At 39.1% G+C, this 18,103-nt stretch overlaps 1 protein-coding gene across 3 annotated transcripts in view; it reads right to left on the bottom strand.

Annotated features, from left to right (window-relative positions):
* Positions 1-18,103, bottom strand: part of armc8 (armadillo repeat containing 8) — a 144,111-nt gene that overhangs the window by 81,170 nt on the left and 44,838 nt on the right. For all 3 annotated transcript variants that reach the window (XM_069934508.1, XM_069934506.1, XM_069934507.1), the window contains 2 exons: positions 16,707-16,787; positions 7,539-7,614 (listed from right to left, as the gene is read on the bottom strand). In XM_069934508.1, the coding sequence (XP_069790609.1) occupies positions 7,539-7,614; positions 16,707-16,787 (157 nt within the window). The remainder of the gene's footprint in view (positions 1-7,538; positions 7,615-16,706; positions 16,788-18,103) is intronic.

The raw sequence follows: 18,103 nt of genomic DNA, 5'->3' as shown, positions 1-18,103 counted from the left end.
CTTTTAAGCTATCGAGAATGGGAGACGATTCTGGGAGCAGCATATGATTACTCTCAGCAGAATAATGGTCCACCTGAAGTGGATCATGGAAAAAGTACTGTTTTTTTCAAGACTTTAGCCCGATCTTGATGAAACAAAAAAAAAGAATTTGAAAACGTGAAAGGACAATTATGTATTTAAAAACTTGAAATACTCAATGATATATACCGCGACTTTGAGGGTTGAAGTAGCAGAAGAGAACCGGCGATTTTTCAAGAACAAAAATGAGGAGGATGACTATCTGCGAAGTTTATAAAGAAACAAAGATCAGGGGTGCTGAGGAAAAAGATTGTGAAAATATTTATAATGGAACCAAGTAAAAGTGGTAAAAAAAGTTGTACTTTTTTTTACATTTTGTTTTTACAAAAGCATCTTATATTTATTGTTTCAAAGTGTATAGAAACTTGTGTGCCTTACTGATTTTTCATTCTCTGCATTGCACAGAAAGTTTGTTTACATTTATTATCTGTTTGCAGTTCTTTGTTTCTGCTGAAATGTTCTATGGCCCCATTTATTTGTCACATTAGAGGTGGATTTTCACTCAGCGAGTGGTGGCAGAATGGAATGATATTCCGAATGAGATAGTGGCGGCAGGGTCCATTCTGTCATTTAAGAGAAGGTTGGATGTATACGTGGAGGAGAGGGGGTTGGAGGGTTATTGGCGGAGAGCGGGAGGTTTGAGCTAGTGGAGTTGTTCTAGTGAACCGGTGCGGACTCGAAAGGCCGACATGGCCTGTTCCCGCTCCGTAAATGGTTATATGGTTAAATGGTCACAGAGAGCACAGTAAAAGAAAAAAAAATTGAGACAAGTGGGAGCAGGGTGGATATTCCGGTCTAAGGTGGAGAATGGCACCAAGGAAGGAATAGCAAAAAAAATGGTCTCAAAGGTTCTTCCTCAAGAGATTCCATGGGCTTTCAGGCTCTTCATATATGTCACTATCAGGGCAGGGATATTGTGTGTTTTTCTGTGTTTTATTTTTAATGTCTGCCCAGTTACAAAGTAGAGTGGTAAAAACAGAGTATCTAGCATGACTTTTATCAGACCACTTGCCATTAACATTAACTATTACGATAATGAAACAGCAAGGAAGTATGTATTGATGGCACCTTAATGCTACATCATTTTTTTAAATAATTCTTTATTTATTGCACTATAAACCATATCAACCAAAATATTTACAAATGTATCTCATCAGTGACATTTTCTCTTTTTTCCCCATCCCTCCCTCCACCCCTTCCCACCCCCCTCCAAAACCAGTAAATACTGAACATATAAAATACAATAAAACATCTTTATACAAAAGGAAAACAAACAAGAAAGATGTGTCATCTACTTATACACGTTAAATCTGATCATGTTTATCTTCTTATCATTATCTTATCTTAGATGGTGGAGGTCCGAGGCCAGCTCTTTCTGTTATGTTCCAAGTATGGTTCCCAGATTTTTTTCAAACTGTAACTTTTTCTTTTAAATTATATGTGATTTTTTCCAATGGAATACACTTATTCATTTCCATGTACCATTGTTGTATTCTCAGGCTCTCATCCATTTTCCAAGTTGACATTATACATGTTTTCTGCTACTGCTAAGGCTATCATAATGAATTTATTTTTGTGCTTTATCCAATTTGAGACCTAATTCTTTACTTCTTATGTTATTATTTAAAAAAAGAAAAGTTTCTGGATTTTTGGGTATGTTGTTTTTTGTAATTTTATTTAATATCTGATTTAGTGAATAAATAAAGTTGTGAAAAAAAATCTGATTTAGTTCTTCCCAAAATGTATTCACTTTCGTACTGTTCCCATTTCATTTTTACAGTGAAAACACCTATCCAATAATGTTGAATCCCATTCTTTTAATTTTTAAGGAGTGATATATAGCCTGTGTAACCAATTACATTGTATCATACATAATCTTGCATTTATTGTATTCTTCATAGTTCCAGAACATAAATATAAAAATAAAGAATGAAACATGGGAAAAGTTAAGTCCTTTTCCCACTTTTGTTTGGGTTTATACCTTATTTCATCATTTTCCTTGCCTTGCAGCTTAATGTACATATTTGTTATAAATCTTTTAATTATCATTGCGTCTGTAATCACATATTCAAAACTGCTTCCTTCTGGTAATTTCAATCTGTTTCCCAATTTGTCCTTTAAATAAGCCTTCAGTTGATGGTATGCAAACATTGTACTGTGAGTTATTCCATATTTGTCCTTCAACTGTTCAAATGTTAATAAATTATTTCCCAAAAAACAATTTTCTATTCTTTTGATTCCTTTTCTCTCCCATTCTCTAAAGGAAAGGTTATCTATTGTAAAAGGGATTAGTGGGTTTTGTGTCAATAACAATTTTGGCATTTGGTAATTTATTTTTTTCCTTTCCACGTGTATCTTCTTCCATATATTAAGTAAATGATGCAATACTGGTGAACTGTTATATTGCACCAGCTTTTCATCCCATTTATAAAGTATATGTTCCGGTACCTTCTCTCCTATTTTATCTAGTTCTATCTTAGTCCAATCTGGTTGTTCTCTCATCTGGTAAAAATCTGATAAGTACCTTAATTGTGCAGCTCTGTAACAATTTCTGAAGTTTGGTAACTGCAAACCACCTTGATTATACCTCTCTGTTAATTTATCTAGCGCTACCCTCAATTCCACTCCCTCCCCCCTTTCCACAAGAATTTCCTTATTATTCTCCTTAGTTCAGCAAAACAATTCTCTGTTAAGGGAATTGGTAACGTTTGAAATAAGTATTGTATCCATGGGAACACATTCATTTTAATGCAGTTCACCCTCCCTATCAACGTTCTGGAAATTTCCTTATTAATGGCTGATAATTTAATTTGTACGAGTGGTTTAAGTTATTGTCTATCCTGATACCTAGGTATCGGATTGCTTGTGTTTGCCACTTAAATGGAGATTCTTTTTAAGTTCTGTATAATCCCCATTACTCATTGACATCACTTCGCTTTTTACCTTATACCCCGATATTTCTCCATATTCCTTCAATTTCTTATGTAATTCTTTTATTGATATCAGCTGATTTTATATTCCTTCTCCTTTATATTTATTCCTTTTATTTTCCTTTCTTATCAGCTCTGCCAATGGTTCTATTGCTAAGGCGAACAATGAGGGGGATAATGGACATCCCTGTCTAGTTGATATGCTTAGTTTGAATTGGTTCAATACATATCCATTTACCACTACTTTTGCCAACAGTCCATTATATAATGCTCTAATGCAGTTAATATATTTTTCTGGCAGATTGAATTTCTGTAACACTTTAAATAAATAGTTCCACTCTTCCCTGTCAAAGACTTTTTCTGCATCTAAAGCAACTGCCACTGTTGGTTTTTTATTCCCTTGAACTGCATGAATTAAATTAATAAATTTACAGACATTGTCCACTGTTCATCTTTCCTTGACAAATCCAGTTTGATCTTGTTTTACATTCATAGGAAAAGTAAGTTGTATTTTTTTTTCAAAATGTAAATAATGCCAAGACTACGGTATCTCTTTCAATCATTTCCTATTCTAATTCCTTTAAATTTATTACATAATTGTATAAGACAATTCCTATGGAACAACTGAGAACCAAGAATTGCACTGGAAAGATTAGCATGGGATTATAAATTAGGAGGACTTAGACTCCTGGATTTTAAGTACACTGAAACCACGTTAAGAATGAGATTTGTTAATCCGCAGAATCACTTATAACGTGGGTGTCTTCGGACCCCGAACATTGATTTTTGGAGCCAGGCTAACAGCCACAAACTCAAAAATGGACTCTTATGACTCATTTACAAGATGTGTATGTTCATATGTGGAGTTTAAAGGTCTTATTATAGGGCTTGAGTCACAATATTCTGTTTTCCTGCTTCCTAAATCATGACATATATGCAGCTGTTCTGCGACTCGGCTGTAACACGGTATGAAATCTTGGACCCCAACTACCGCATTCCAAAGAGGTTTTATTATATTACAAACAAGATTTCTATCATGTTATTTTAAAGGAAAGTCCTTCGTGGATTCAAATGGGACTGAATTCAATAAGAGGAGACAATGAAGGACTTGTATAAATGGAATGTTAAGTCAATAACAAAAAAACTGCAGATAATCCTATATTAATACACACGATTAGAATATGGCAAGAAATAAATGATTGTCTCGGGGGAAAAAAAGCAGGTACATCACCAAGGACGACCTCGCGAAGGCTACCATGCTCGCCCATCCGCACATGGACCTACATATGGCACTCTCCGTCGATGCTTCTGCCACAGTTGTCGACGCCATCCTGGAGCAACAGGTGAATGGACAATGGAAGCTGCTGGCATTCTTCAGACGGCTTCTCCGGCCACCAGAGCGCAAGTATAGTGCTTTTGACCGCAAGTTACTGGGCATGTACCTGGCAGTGTGTTATTTCCGCTATTTCTTGGAGGGGAGGACTTTTATCATCTTCACTGACCACAAACCCCTCACCCAGGCACTTGCGATGGCAAAGGACCCCAGGTCGGCCCACCAGCAGCGTCACCTCTTCTTTGTGTCGGAGTTTACCACCGACATTCGGCACAAGGCAGGGAAGGACAACGTGGTCGCTGATGCACTCTTGCGACCGGCCATATGTGCGCTGATGCCCAGCCTTGACTTCGACCAGCCCGCCCGGGACCAGAAGACCGACGAGGAGACACGAGCCTCCAGGACTGCCATCACGGGCCTGTGGTTCCAAAACCTCCCGACTCCGAGCAGCAGAAGCACCATCCTGTGCAATGTCTCCATGGGCACCCCACAGCCAGTGGTTCCCCAGCAGTGGCACAGGCAAGTCTTCCACCATATCCATGACCTTTCGCACCCGTCCATCAGGTCCATGGTCCGGGTGGTGGCAGAGCAGTTCGTTTGGCACGGGCTGCAGAAGCAGATCGCAGGCTGGGCCAGAACATGCACCCATTGCCAGATGTCCATGGTACTCAGGCACACCAGGACATCCATGCACACTTCCGGGAACGGTTCAGTCACATTCACATAGTTGGGCCCTTACCCGTTTCCGGGGCAACCGTTAGCTGTTCACAGTGGTGGACTGCACCACTCGTTGGCCCGAGGTGATCCCGATGCCGGACGTCTCTGCGGACTCCTGGTCCCAAGCGCTGGTTCGGCATTCCGAATCACCTTACAAGCGATCAGGGCACTCAGTTCACCTCTGCGCTCTGGGCACAGCTCGCCAACATGTTACGCATCGAGCTACACCGCACCACAGCCTATCACCCTCAGGCCAATGGGCTGGTCGAGTGTCTGCACTGCTACCTTAAGTCAGCACTTATGGCCTGCCTCACTGGTCCTGACTGGGTGGACAAACTGCCTTATGTGCTCCTGGGCATCCGCTCCACACCCAAGGAGGATCTGCAGGCGTCATCAGGCACACCGCTGGCACTTCCTGGTGAGTTCATCAATGCGCCTCACAACCCCCAGCAATCGCCGCATGAGCTGATTCCCCAACTCCGGGCCTGCTTGGACTCCTTCGCACCCCCACAGCCACCCAGACACGGCACACGGCCATCTCACGTCCCCAGCGAGCTGCTTTCCACAGAGTACATTTCTATTTGGCTGGGCCCGCCTGCGGCACCTCTGCAGAAACCTTACGAGGTGCTGTACGAGGTTGTCCAGCATTCAGGGTCTACATCGGTGGCTGGTGGGAACTGTTTACTGTGGACAGGCTGAACCCAGCGCATCTCGACCCCATCGAACCAGTGATTGTGACGCAGCCCAAGAAGTGAGGTTGCCCAGCTAAAAAGGACATTGGCACTGGTTCTGGGGGTGGGGGGGCTGTGTGGAACCACACCACTAGGCGGGCGAACCAGCCCTGCCTGTAATCCACGCAGCGGGGCAGCGGCTTAAATGGCGCCGTCGGGGGTTTCCCCTTTCTTCTCAGCACAGGGCTCAGAAGCCCACGCTGGGGGACAACGTGACGCCTGGGTGATGTCAGCGCCCCCCAGCGCGGTTCTCAGCCACGTCCGGGCTGGGAGTATAAGTCCAGCTCAGCAGCCTGCAATAAATCAAATTTGCTCACTGAGCTCAACCCGTCTGGTTGTGTGTTCTTACAGTAGACTACAACCAATAAATCTGGGTAACAAAATATTGAATTCATGGTGCGTCAAATGAATAAGATGTGTTGATGATTGCTTGATGAAAGGATATCTTGTGTCTTTCTAACAATTAAGACAAAAGTATGGAGTAGCTAATGGAACACTCTTTTGCTTTCTCCAGTTAAGATCATTCTTAAGAGAAAGATGGGGACCAAACTTGGCCCCACCTGAAATTAGTGAGATGGAACAAACAATTTGGCTGGGGAACACACCTACATTTATATCTAAAATGTACTTTGCTCTTCAAAATAAAAATACAAAACCAGGTTTACAGAGATCGAGATCGAGAGAGAGATCGAGAGAGAGATAGGAGTTGGATTTAGGAGTTGCAATAATGGAAAGATTGGTATTTGGATTGCATGACAACAATTATAAGTGCAAGACACAGATTAGAACAATATAATTTCCAACACCAATTATAAACCTCACACCATAGAAATTACATAAATCTAAATCAGAAATATCAGAGTTGTTTTAGATGTGGAATAGAAATAAGAATGTTTGTACATGCTACATGGTTGTGTGTGAAGGTGAGACATTTTTGGAAGGATTTTGCTAAAATACTGAAAAGGATAACAGGGATGGTCTTCTTTTGGGAAATTTTATTGAAATAAGTAACTAAATTCCAAATTTTGTTTGTTAAAATAGCTTTAGCTGTAGCTAAGAAATGTATTGCGATTACTTGGAAATCCAACTCCAACCCCCACCCCACAGATAGCATGATGAACAGTTGCATACCTATGGAGAAAGTGCACATATAATTGAAAGAACAAATATGATGTATTTATAAAAATATGGCAACCATATATGGATTATATAGTAAACCAGATATAAAATTATAAAAAGGTGCTACTATTATAAAAATATAAGTGATCTCCCTAATGAAGACTTCCCTTTTTTAAAATCCAACTGTAAGTCTTTATAGTGCACAGATTTATACTGCAAAGAGGGTGGGTGAAGGGGATTTTTGTGTTTTGTTTTGTTAAAAAGTTATATATATTTATATTTACATATCTTGAAAGTGAAGAATTTTGACGTAAATTAATGGGAAAAAATAAAATATTCAAATAAATAATATAGTTACGATTCCTGAAGATCAAAATAAGGATTAGTTAATGAAAGCTTGTTCAAACACCCCTTCTTTTTTGGACAATTGTTTTTTTTTAATGTTAGCAGTTGTTTGGGGGGGGGGGTAAGATTTGGGCAATCATGAGACTGTAATTTTAAAATACTATTTAAATGATGTATGTAATAATGTTCTATAAAACTAAAAATAAAATAAGCAACATTTCATATTTAATTAAGTGATAAGACAAAGTACATAGACTAAGGAATTAAACAATAACTACTACTCACCATTCACAAGAGTCAAAGAAACTTGAGGATTTTCATAAGCCAAGACTGAAAAGCATTTTAATGCCTGCATCTGAACCTATTGAAAAACAAAACTTTGTATTCAAACCATTGTCTCTATCTATACCACATTAAGAATATGATATGAAGTTCATTTTGTGGTCTTAAATCAAAGTCAAACTTTTTGTTATATTAAAATATGTGTTTCTACTGATGGTTATTTCCAGAATCGTGTAAGAAACTAAAACTTATTGGCTCTATATTCTCATTCTATTTTAAACATTTCCAATTTGAAAAGCACATGCTTGATAGACCATCTGAGAAATGGAGTTAGGCAGAAACACATCCTGGTGGCATTAACTCATCCTTGATCAACAATCACCCTCAAAAGTAACTGTCGCATTTCAACCCGTTTCTATCCACATTAACCTAGCTAGAGCCAAAACATGGGAGCATAACATTGAATGAAGATTACGCTCTCTATTCTTTTAAAATGGATTATAATGGTTTCAAATCTGCTTCATCATCTCAGGAATACCTCATAGATCTATATTGTCTTGGTATGACCATAACAACATCTACAAATTTGCTGAAGATACCACAGTAGTGGGCTGTATAAAAAGGGGCAATGTATCAGCATAGAGGAGGGAGAATGAAAACTTGGCTGAATGGTGCACCAACAGCCTTACACTCAGTGTCACCAAAACCAAGGAGCTGTTGACCTCAGGAAGGGAAAACCAGAGGTGTATATCCAGTGATCATTGGGGGATCAGAGGTGGAGAGTGTCATGATAATGAATATGTATGAGATGTACAGGAAGTCACGTGGTATGAGAGAGAGAGATAAGAGCACAAGCAGGAGAACAAAGGAAACTGGAAAATAAAGACTCTGAGAAGTTTACCTAATAAAACTTTTGTTCGATGCTTTATTAACTTCACATTTCGGGCCACAAATGTGACATTGGTGACGAGGATGAAAGAAGCTTGAAGAAAATTAAAGACTAAACAAGATTACAGACAACTTCAAGGTGATAAGAATTTTCTCTTTGACTCAGTACTTTTGGGGCTGGAATATTTCCTCATGGCTGGGGCAGACGGTGACTTTCTAACACATAGTGGAATTGCTCATTTTGACCCGACTGGTGATGCAAACACTGTAAGTGTGAAGTGGAAGGCATGGCTGGAAGAATTTGAATCCTACGCTGACAGTCGTGGCCTATTTCTAGATACCGGTACAGTTGAACAAAAAGCGCAGAGAAGGGCATTACTTCTTTTCACTGCTGGACCCGCAGTTCGGGAAACATTTAAGACACTTTTGAATACTGGAAGGAAGGATGAGTACCGGAAAGCGGTAGATGCATTAAATGCACACTATGTAGTGACACCAAATGCTACATTTCAACGCCATTTGTTTCGGAGAACGAGACAAGAAGATGGCCAGACAATTGCTCAGTATGTGACGAGACTACGCCAGCTAGCTGTTGGATGCAATTACATGCCAGCTGATTTGGACAACCAATTATTGGATCAAGTCGTACAGCACTGCAGATCAGATAAACTCAGAAGACGTCTACTGGAAAGAAGGAGTGAGTTGGAACTCACCGATGCTTTAACCATTGCTGCTGCATTAGAGGCTGTTGAAGAGCAATTTCATACCATGATCCTGAAAGACAACTCAAGCCAGCAAATTAAGAGGCTCTCACATCACCATAACCAGCCAAGATATACGTCGACACAGGATGTGGAGTGTTATCGATGTGGAAACCGAGGTCACTTTGGAAAAGACCCATATTGCCCGGCCAAAGGCAAAGTTTGCAGAAAGTGTGGAGGTAAGGACCACTTTGCAAAGAAGTGCAAAAGCAAGTCCAATGCAGACCAGAAGAGGAAGAGTACAACTTCCAAAGGCAAAGCCTGGGGGAAAGGAAAGTATCCTGGAAAGAAAGATACCATTCGCCAGATAGACGGTGACGATGATGATACCCAGGAGGAACAGAGTTGTTACCAATTTACGTTGAATGATGTACATCATGAGAAGGTCCCAGTGATCATTGGTGGAGTGACAGTGCAGGTCATTGTAGACTCAGGCAGTGACAGTAATGTGATTGATCGACATTTATGGGAGAAGTTGAAAAGGAAAAAGATAATCTGTACCTCAAACAAGTGTTCCAAGAAACTGTATCCATACACAGCAACCAAGCCATTGCAGACCATTGGATGTTTTACTGCAACTGTTGAAGCTGGAGATAAGTATACCGAAGCAGAGTTTATGGTCATAGAAGAGAGGGGAGAACCATTGCTGAGTAGAAGCACAGTGCAAGACCTGGCAATACTTCATATTGGAGCTTGTGTCAATTCAATTCAGTCATACGAGGATATGAAGCAAGAATTCGCCGCAGTCTTCCAAGGAGTAGGAAAGCTGAAAGGTCGACAATTGAAGCTAGCGGTAGATGAAACGGTCAAACCCAAGGCACAACCAATGCGCTGAACTCCGTTTGGACTTCGTGGGAAACTCGAAGCCAAAATTAAAGAATTGATCGAACAAGACATTATTGAACCGGTGGAACATTCGACACAATGGGTCAGTCCCGTAGTGATTGTGCCCAAACCAAAGGGTGACATAAGAATATGTGTTGATATGAGAATGGCCAATGAAGCTATAATTAGAGAACGACACCCTATACCAACAGTGGAGAAAATACTTCAAGAACTAACTACCAGCAAGGTATTCTCAAAAATTGATCTGAAATGGGGCTATCATCAATTAGAGCTGGATCCAGGTTCCCGAGATGTAACAACATTTGTGACTCACTGTGGATTGTATCGTTACAAGAGACTATCATTTGGAATTAATGCAGCTTCGGAGATCTACCAGTATGAAATCCATCGAGTGATTCAAGGCATTCCTGGAGTTGCCAACATTTCTGACGACATCATAGTCCATGCACCAATGAAGGAAGAGCATGACAAACGGTTGTGGCGTGTACTATCTAGACTACAGGAGGCAGGCCTTACCGTGAATGGAAACAAGTGCCAGTTCGGTGTGTCAGAAATGGACTTCATGGGACACAGACTTACACGGGAAGGACTAAACCCTGCAGAGGCCAAGGTGAAAGCTATTGAAGAGGCACGTGCACCTCAGAACGCAACAGAGGTGAGGAGTTTCCTGGGATTGGTCAATTTTTGTGCAAAGTTCATTCCTAATTTTGCTACAGTGGCAGAACCGCTAAGGAAACTAACCAGGAAAGGTGTACCTTTTCATTTTGGATCTGAGCAGAAGAAAGCGTTCACAGCGCTGAAGCAAAGCCTGACAGATGCAAAAACTCTTGGATATTACGATCCGGCGGCATCAACCAAGGTCATAGCGGATGCCAGCCCAGTTGGTTTAGGAGCCGTGTTGGTCAAGATGCATGATGGAGGACCAAGAATCATTGCCTATGCCAGCAGATCGCTATCAGATGTGGAAAGAAGATATTCTCAGACAGAGAAAGAAGCACTCGGACTTGTATGGGCCTGCGAGAGGTTCCATGCATATTTATACGGCATTGAATTTGAACTCATCACAGATCATAAGCCATTAGAGGTGATCTATGCACCTAGATCCAAACCATGTGCCAGAATAGAGAGATGGGTACTCAGACTACAATCCTACAAATATAAAGTAATCCACATTGCAGGGAAAACAAACATTGCAGATCCGCTGTCCAGATTGATGAAGGATGGTGGTCCACAATCCAAGTCAGAATTGGGAACAGAAACAGAGAGCTTTGTACGCTTCGTAGCTATTCAGTCGACACCGAAAGCTGTGACTACGAAGGAAGTCGAGAGAGAATCCGAACGTGATCCAGAACTCATGGAAGTAAGAGAATGCATACAGAGTGGACAATGGGACAAGTGTACTCACAAGGCTTACATTCCCATTAGAGACGAACTTTGTTGCATCGGACAGTGTGTATTAAGAGGTTGCAGATTGGTGATACCACAAAGATTGAGACCGAAGATCGTATCCTTAGCGCATGAAGGACACCTAGGTATTGTTGGTACCAAGCAAAACCTCAGGACCAAGGTATGGTGGCCAGGTTGTGGTAAAGACGCAGAGAAATTTGTTAAACCTTGTCACGGATGTCAAATCACAAGTAGGAGTAATCCGCCAGAACCGATCCGGAGTACGCAACTCCCAACAGGACCATGGATCGACGTAGCTGTTGATTTTCTTGGACCTTTACCGACGGGTGAATCAATTATGGTAGTGATAGATTACTACAGCAGATACTATGAGTACGTGGTGTTGAAGTCCACAACCACTGAAAAAACAATACAAGCATTAGCAGAGATATTCGCAAGATATGGATTACCTGTTACATTATACTCTGACAATGGTCCACAACTCATTTCAGAGACATTTGCGGAATACACGAGGACCACAGGTATCCACCATCATAAAGTAACTCCAAAATGGCCGCAAGCCAACGGAGAAGTAGAGAAACAAAATCAGTCCATTGAAAAACGATTGAGGATTGCACACGCAGAAGGACAAAATTGGAGAGAAGCATTGCTATCTTATGTGGCTGTCTATCGAGCAACGCCTCATGCAACCACTGGAAAAAGTCCTGCAGAAGCATTTTTTGGGAGAAAAATCCGCACAAAAATGCCAGAAATAAAGGAAATCCGAGACGACCAGGAGATGAGGGACCACGATGCTGAAAAGAAAGGTGCAGCAAAGCTGTACACAGATTCGAAACGTGGAGCCAAGTACTCAGACATCATGCCAGGAGATAATGTTCTAGTGAGGCATGAAACTGGTGGTAAGCTAGACACACCTTATTACCATCAACCCTACACTGTCGTATCCAGAAGTGGCAGTATGGTGACAGTCAAGTCTCTGACTGGAGTCCTGTATAAGAGAAATGTATCAGGTGTAAAAAGGTACCAGTCCAGAGATACATCGAGCGAAGAGGTTGAAAGGCCAATACGAGATGCTGAAACTGAGAGACCTGATGATGTTCCAGAGGCAGTTACCAGCACTCCTGATGAAGTGACTAGAGTGCCAGAAACACCCGAAGCCGTGGCGAGCAGTATTTCCGTCGCTGAGAGTGAACAACCGAGAAGCGACGACAATATCGCAGGCAGGCCGAAGCGAAACCGGAAAGCGTCCAAACGATACGAAGACTTTGTGCCATAGTTTTAATAAGAACTTTGGGACAGTATTTAATCTTGTATCATAAAGTGCATGTATGAGTGCTGTAGGAAGTAAATTTTATGTAGTTGAGTTATAGTATTACCATTAGTTACGATGTTTGTAGGTTTCCGAGGGATATTGGTAAGTGAAGGTAAAGTTTATTTCTGATTAAAGGAAGGATGTTATGATAATGAATATGTATGAGATGTACCGGAAGTCACGTGGTATGAGAGAGAGCGATAAGAGCACAAGCAGGAGAACAAAGGAAACTGGAAAATAAAGACTCTGAGAAGTTTACCTAATAAAACTTGTGTTCGATGCTTTATTAACTTCACATTTCGGGCCACAAATGTGACAGAGAGGGTGAGCAAATTTAAGTTCTTAAGAGTCACTATCTTGGAGGATCTTTCCTGTACCCAACATACTAATGGCATCATGAAGATAGCAAATCAGCGACTTCCTCAAGAGTTTGTGGAGGTTTGGCATGCCATCGCATACCCTGGCAAATTTCTACATGTACGGTGGAAAGTGTGCTTACTGGTATGGGGACAACAATGCCCCTGGGTGCAAAGCCCTGCAAAAAGTAGTAGACATAGCCCAGGACATTACAGATAAAACCCTCTCCATCACTGAAAACATCTACAGGGAATGCTGCCATCAGAGAGCAGCAGCAATCAAGGATCCACACCATCCAGCACATGCTCTGTTCTCACTGCTGCCATCAGGAAAGAGGTATAGATGCTACAAAACTTGCATCACCACTCTCAGGAACAGCTTCTATCATTCACAATCCGATTCAACAAAAAAAATCAATCAGGGAATGATTCAAGGATTCTTTTGCACTTTATTGATTTTTTTTTCTCTCTCTACATTGCACAATTGCATTTTGGATCAATTGGGTGTAATTGGGGAGCAAAAACTTGTGGGCCAGAAGGGCCTGTTACAGTGATGTATGTCTGAATTTTAAAATTTATTCTGAAGTTCTATTTCCATTCACTTAGACACATGATCTATGTTTTCTGTATCCTATCCTAAAAGCACTACTTCATCCAGTTTTCATTAAAATTAAACATTCTTAGACTGTTGTTTAAATCCTTCAAGAGATTTGCATTCTATCTACCACTGCACTTTATAATTCCTCTTCCAAAATCTTTTAGTCTCCAGCTAACTAACAAGAAACCAGATAGACACTCCCTTTCAAATATCAACCGACGACTAAGAGGAATCATGTTAGTAATGAAAAAAACTGCAATAAAACTAACAATTATTTAAACAAATCTTTAAATTTCCTCAAGATTTTAACATCTAAGTAAGTAAAATATTATTTAACAATCTTAAAGGGCATATTATCATGATTAAATAGGATCATGTGAGTTTATTGGGAATAATTCACTTTTATGAAAATTTAGTTTATCTCCAGAAAAACTCCTAAAATCCAATAGTAGAGCATCACAGGGATATAATTAGCATGATCTGAAATATCGACCAAAAGATCATCAGCATATAGAGAGACTTTATGTACTTCATCTCCTCTATTAATATGTTGAATCCTATTTGAATTAGAGTGCAATTGCAAGGGGTTCTAATGCCAAATTAAAAAGTAAAGGGCTCAGGGGACAGCCTTGTCTAGTACCTCAAAACAATTTGAGCGGGAAAGATTTTTGGTTATTAGTAATAACTACTGCAGTCATTTTAAAATACAATAACTTAGGTTTGTTTAAATTAAATTTTTCTCCTTTATTATATTTTTTGAAAGAATCTTTTATTAGATGGTCCCACCGATTTTGTCTTTGGTTCGTCGTATTAATGCTGTTAAGATGATAATATTACCTACATTTTTATACCTATTTCAAGCTGTTCCAATTTTGATTCCAAAATCTCATTTTGATAATATTGATTCCAAGATTTCATCTTATATTTGGAATGGTAATGGGGCCAGAATGAATAAGCTTCACTTACAGAAACCTAAGAAGGGTGGTGGCATTGTCTTACCGAATTTATTATTGGGCAGTTAATATTTGCTATATGATTTTTTTGCTTTGATATATCTGATCTTCTACTTTGGGTAGATTTGGAATTGAAATCTGTCCAGAATTTTTCCTTAGCCTTTTTTTAAGAACCAGCATTTTTTTTTAGACTATCTAAGATAAGTACATTTCTAATTCAATTATTAAATATTAATTAAGTCTTTGGTTTCAATTTTGAAGGTTTTTATAGACTAAAATTTTTTGCCTTGGGTAATATAGTGCTTAATTTTATACCTTCTACTCTTGACTGAAACACCCTTATTTGGAAGATTAAAGGAATTATCTCTTTTGTAGACTTATTTGCTGATGGTGGCTTGATGTCTTTTGAACAACTTTCTACCAAATATAATTTACCATACACATATTTTTTAGATATCTACAGATTAGAAATTTCCTGAATACCGTAATGTCTAATTAACTAACATTACAACAACCAGATTTACTTGACACTTTGTTCTAGTTAAACCCCCTTTCAAAAGGGTTTAGTTGGTACTATTTATACCCATGAATAAGATTTGACAAACATGGGAATCAGAATTTCAATTTACAATATCTCCTGAAACATGGGGAAAAAGTACTAGACAAGTTAATACTTGTTCACTATGTGCACATCATTCTTTAATACGGTTTAAAATAGTTCATAGAGGTTACATGTCTAAAGATAAACTAGCTCACATCTACTTGTGATTAGATGCAATACTGAGATGGCATCTTATATATTTTTGTCATGTCCCATGTTAGAAATATTTTTAAAACTCTATCAATGATACTGGTTATTCAATTACAAACTTGTATGCTTTTTTTGGAATTACAGATGTAGGTTGCTTACCTACTGCATATCGAGTTATAGCTTTTTCTGCACTATTAGCTAGAAGAGTCATTTTACTTAAATGGAAAAACTGATGCTCCTACATTACTTCAATAGCTTTCTCATCTTATGTCCTTCTCAAATATATATATATATATATATATATATATATATATAAATCAGAAGTCGTACATTAGATACAACTACTAAATTTGAAGAAACATGGAAATCAGACGTAATATAATTCTTGCCACTTTTGTTATCTGTAGGAGTGGACCTGAGTTATGTTTTAAACTATTTGACAGATTCTCAGGATAGGCCATTTGTTTTAATAGATTAGTTTTTTATATATATAATAATTTTTTTTTAAATCTCTGTTTTCTTTGGAGAATTATTTCTAATATGTCATATTTTCAATCTTTGGAATTTATATATATTTATACTATGCCGACTTGGCCAAACCATTTTAATTGTGTTATTTCTATTCTCCTTTTGCTGTGTATATTATGAAATGTTAATAAAAAGATTGAAAAATAAAGTTATCAATACTTTATTATTTGTTGGATGTTATGGAACTCAAATCTTTCAAGGGCAAATTGGAAAAACTACAAATTATTCAAACATAGATGGCTGATTTGTCAACTAGTACATATTACTACTAGGAGAAAGATATTAAAAGGGACTTTTATATCATCATGAGGGATTACATAATTTTAATTTAAAATGTTTTACTTCACAAATATAGTGGCTCTTTTATATAGAAAATAAAAGATTGTATTGGTGCCTACACTGCTAACTGCAGGATCACACAACCAGACGGGTTGAGTTCAGTGAGCAAAAATTGATTTATTGCAGGCTACCTGGCTGGTCTTATACTCCCAGCCCAGACCTGGCTGAGAACTGCACTGGGGGGCCCCCAACGTCACCGGGGCATCATGTGGGTCCCCAATCATGGGCTTCTGAGCCTGGTGCCGAGGTCGGGAGGAAACCCCCAACAGCGCCATTTTGGCAGGCTGCCCTGCCACGTGCATGACAAGCAGGGCCAGTTCGCCTGCCTAATGGCATACCGCCACAAGATCACCTATGGTGCAAACAAGATGCAATCCTGAGCAACATTAGATGTTTTTAGTGTGTATCCCAACTTTATTTTCTGGCACTTACTTTGTATGAAGGAGAAGTCAGTAGATGGGCAATGTTCTGCACTGCACCATGGTTGAACAGCACAGCCTGATGCTCTGGAGTCTGTAACAAAACAAGGCAGCAGGAGAATTTGTCATTACTAAAGTTGGTGAAATCATCATTACTACTGAACAAAACCAAAAAGAGCTGATTGGAAAAAATAAGAAACAATTATCTTGCTAAAACAATACAAATGGGATTAGCTTGTCTTCATATTAAAAGATGATAGCCAAATAACGTTAATTTACAGTACAACTCCAATTATCCAAAATCGGACTCTCCAAAATCTTCAGATATATGAAATCTTTTTTTAAAATTATGGATAAACGAGAATATCTGAAATCGTCATTTATCTGCATTTTTTTTGAGCCAAACTGACCAGGGGCCTCAGGCTCCCAGGCAAGAGTAGGACTCTCAGTGGGGAGGTGTCGGTGATTGGCGGTGGCCAACAGTTTTTTTATTGAGAATTAAACATTATTTTTAATACTTAAAAAGCCTTGCCTTGTTGTTTGCAGTTGTTTAAACATTGTTACAAGTGATTTGCTGTTGCTACTGGGCTGTTTTTCTCCGAAAAAATGTTTATCCAAAATGGGCCAGGTCCCAACCATTTCAGATAAACAAAGTTTTACTGTACTTCAAAATGGTAATATCTCACAGCAACATTATTTACATGTTATCTGCAATAAACTACAAAAACGGAACTTTTTTTATATTTGTTGCAAAAATCACCAGAAGATTATAAAAGCAAATATTCCAAATTAGCACAACTCAAAATTCTGCACAAAATCCAGTTAATGAATATACCCAGTTTTGAAATTGTACAAGAAACAATGGAGAGGAGGGACTTCAATAATTCAAAGACAAATACGTTGTGCTATTTTGTAGAAAAAATATCCAGATTATATCTAATACAACTCAGGACAAACAAAACCAAAACTTGACATGCAAGTTTGAAAACAACATACATTAGTGGTAAACCAACAAGTCATGTTAGCTTAATGACCTAAACCCATTGATTCTACAGAGAATTCTTGAGTAAATAAAAAATATTCAGAAGGCTTTCTACAACCATCTTCTCACTTTGAATTACAAGTTCCATCATTATATTTTTATTTTCTTGGAGATTTTCTAATCATGGAATCAGGTCAAAGATTTCCCTGTCATTCCACATCCTCAGGATGGTGTGTTAGTGGGGAGAAGTCACGTAATGGAGTAGTGGCCGGTAGGAGAATACCAGCTCTCTCCAGAAAAGAAGAAGTGAAGAAAAATCAAAGCCACAGATACACAGAACACAACAAATAAAAGATAAAGGTGTGGAGAAAATGGCACCTAGGAAAGAAAAATCAAAAACAATGGGGGAAAAAAAGGAAAGACACCAG

This window comes from Narcine bancroftii, chromosome 4 (assembly GCF_036971445.1).
Source record: "Narcine bancroftii isolate sNarBan1 chromosome 4, sNarBan1.hap1, whole genome shotgun sequence".
NCBI classification, from domain to species: Eukaryota; Metazoa; Chordata; class Chondrichthyes; order Torpediniformes; family Narcinidae; genus Narcine; species Narcine bancroftii.
The sequence above is the reverse complement of the archived record's forward strand: the minus strand, read 5'-3'. Positions and strand labels throughout refer to the sequence as shown.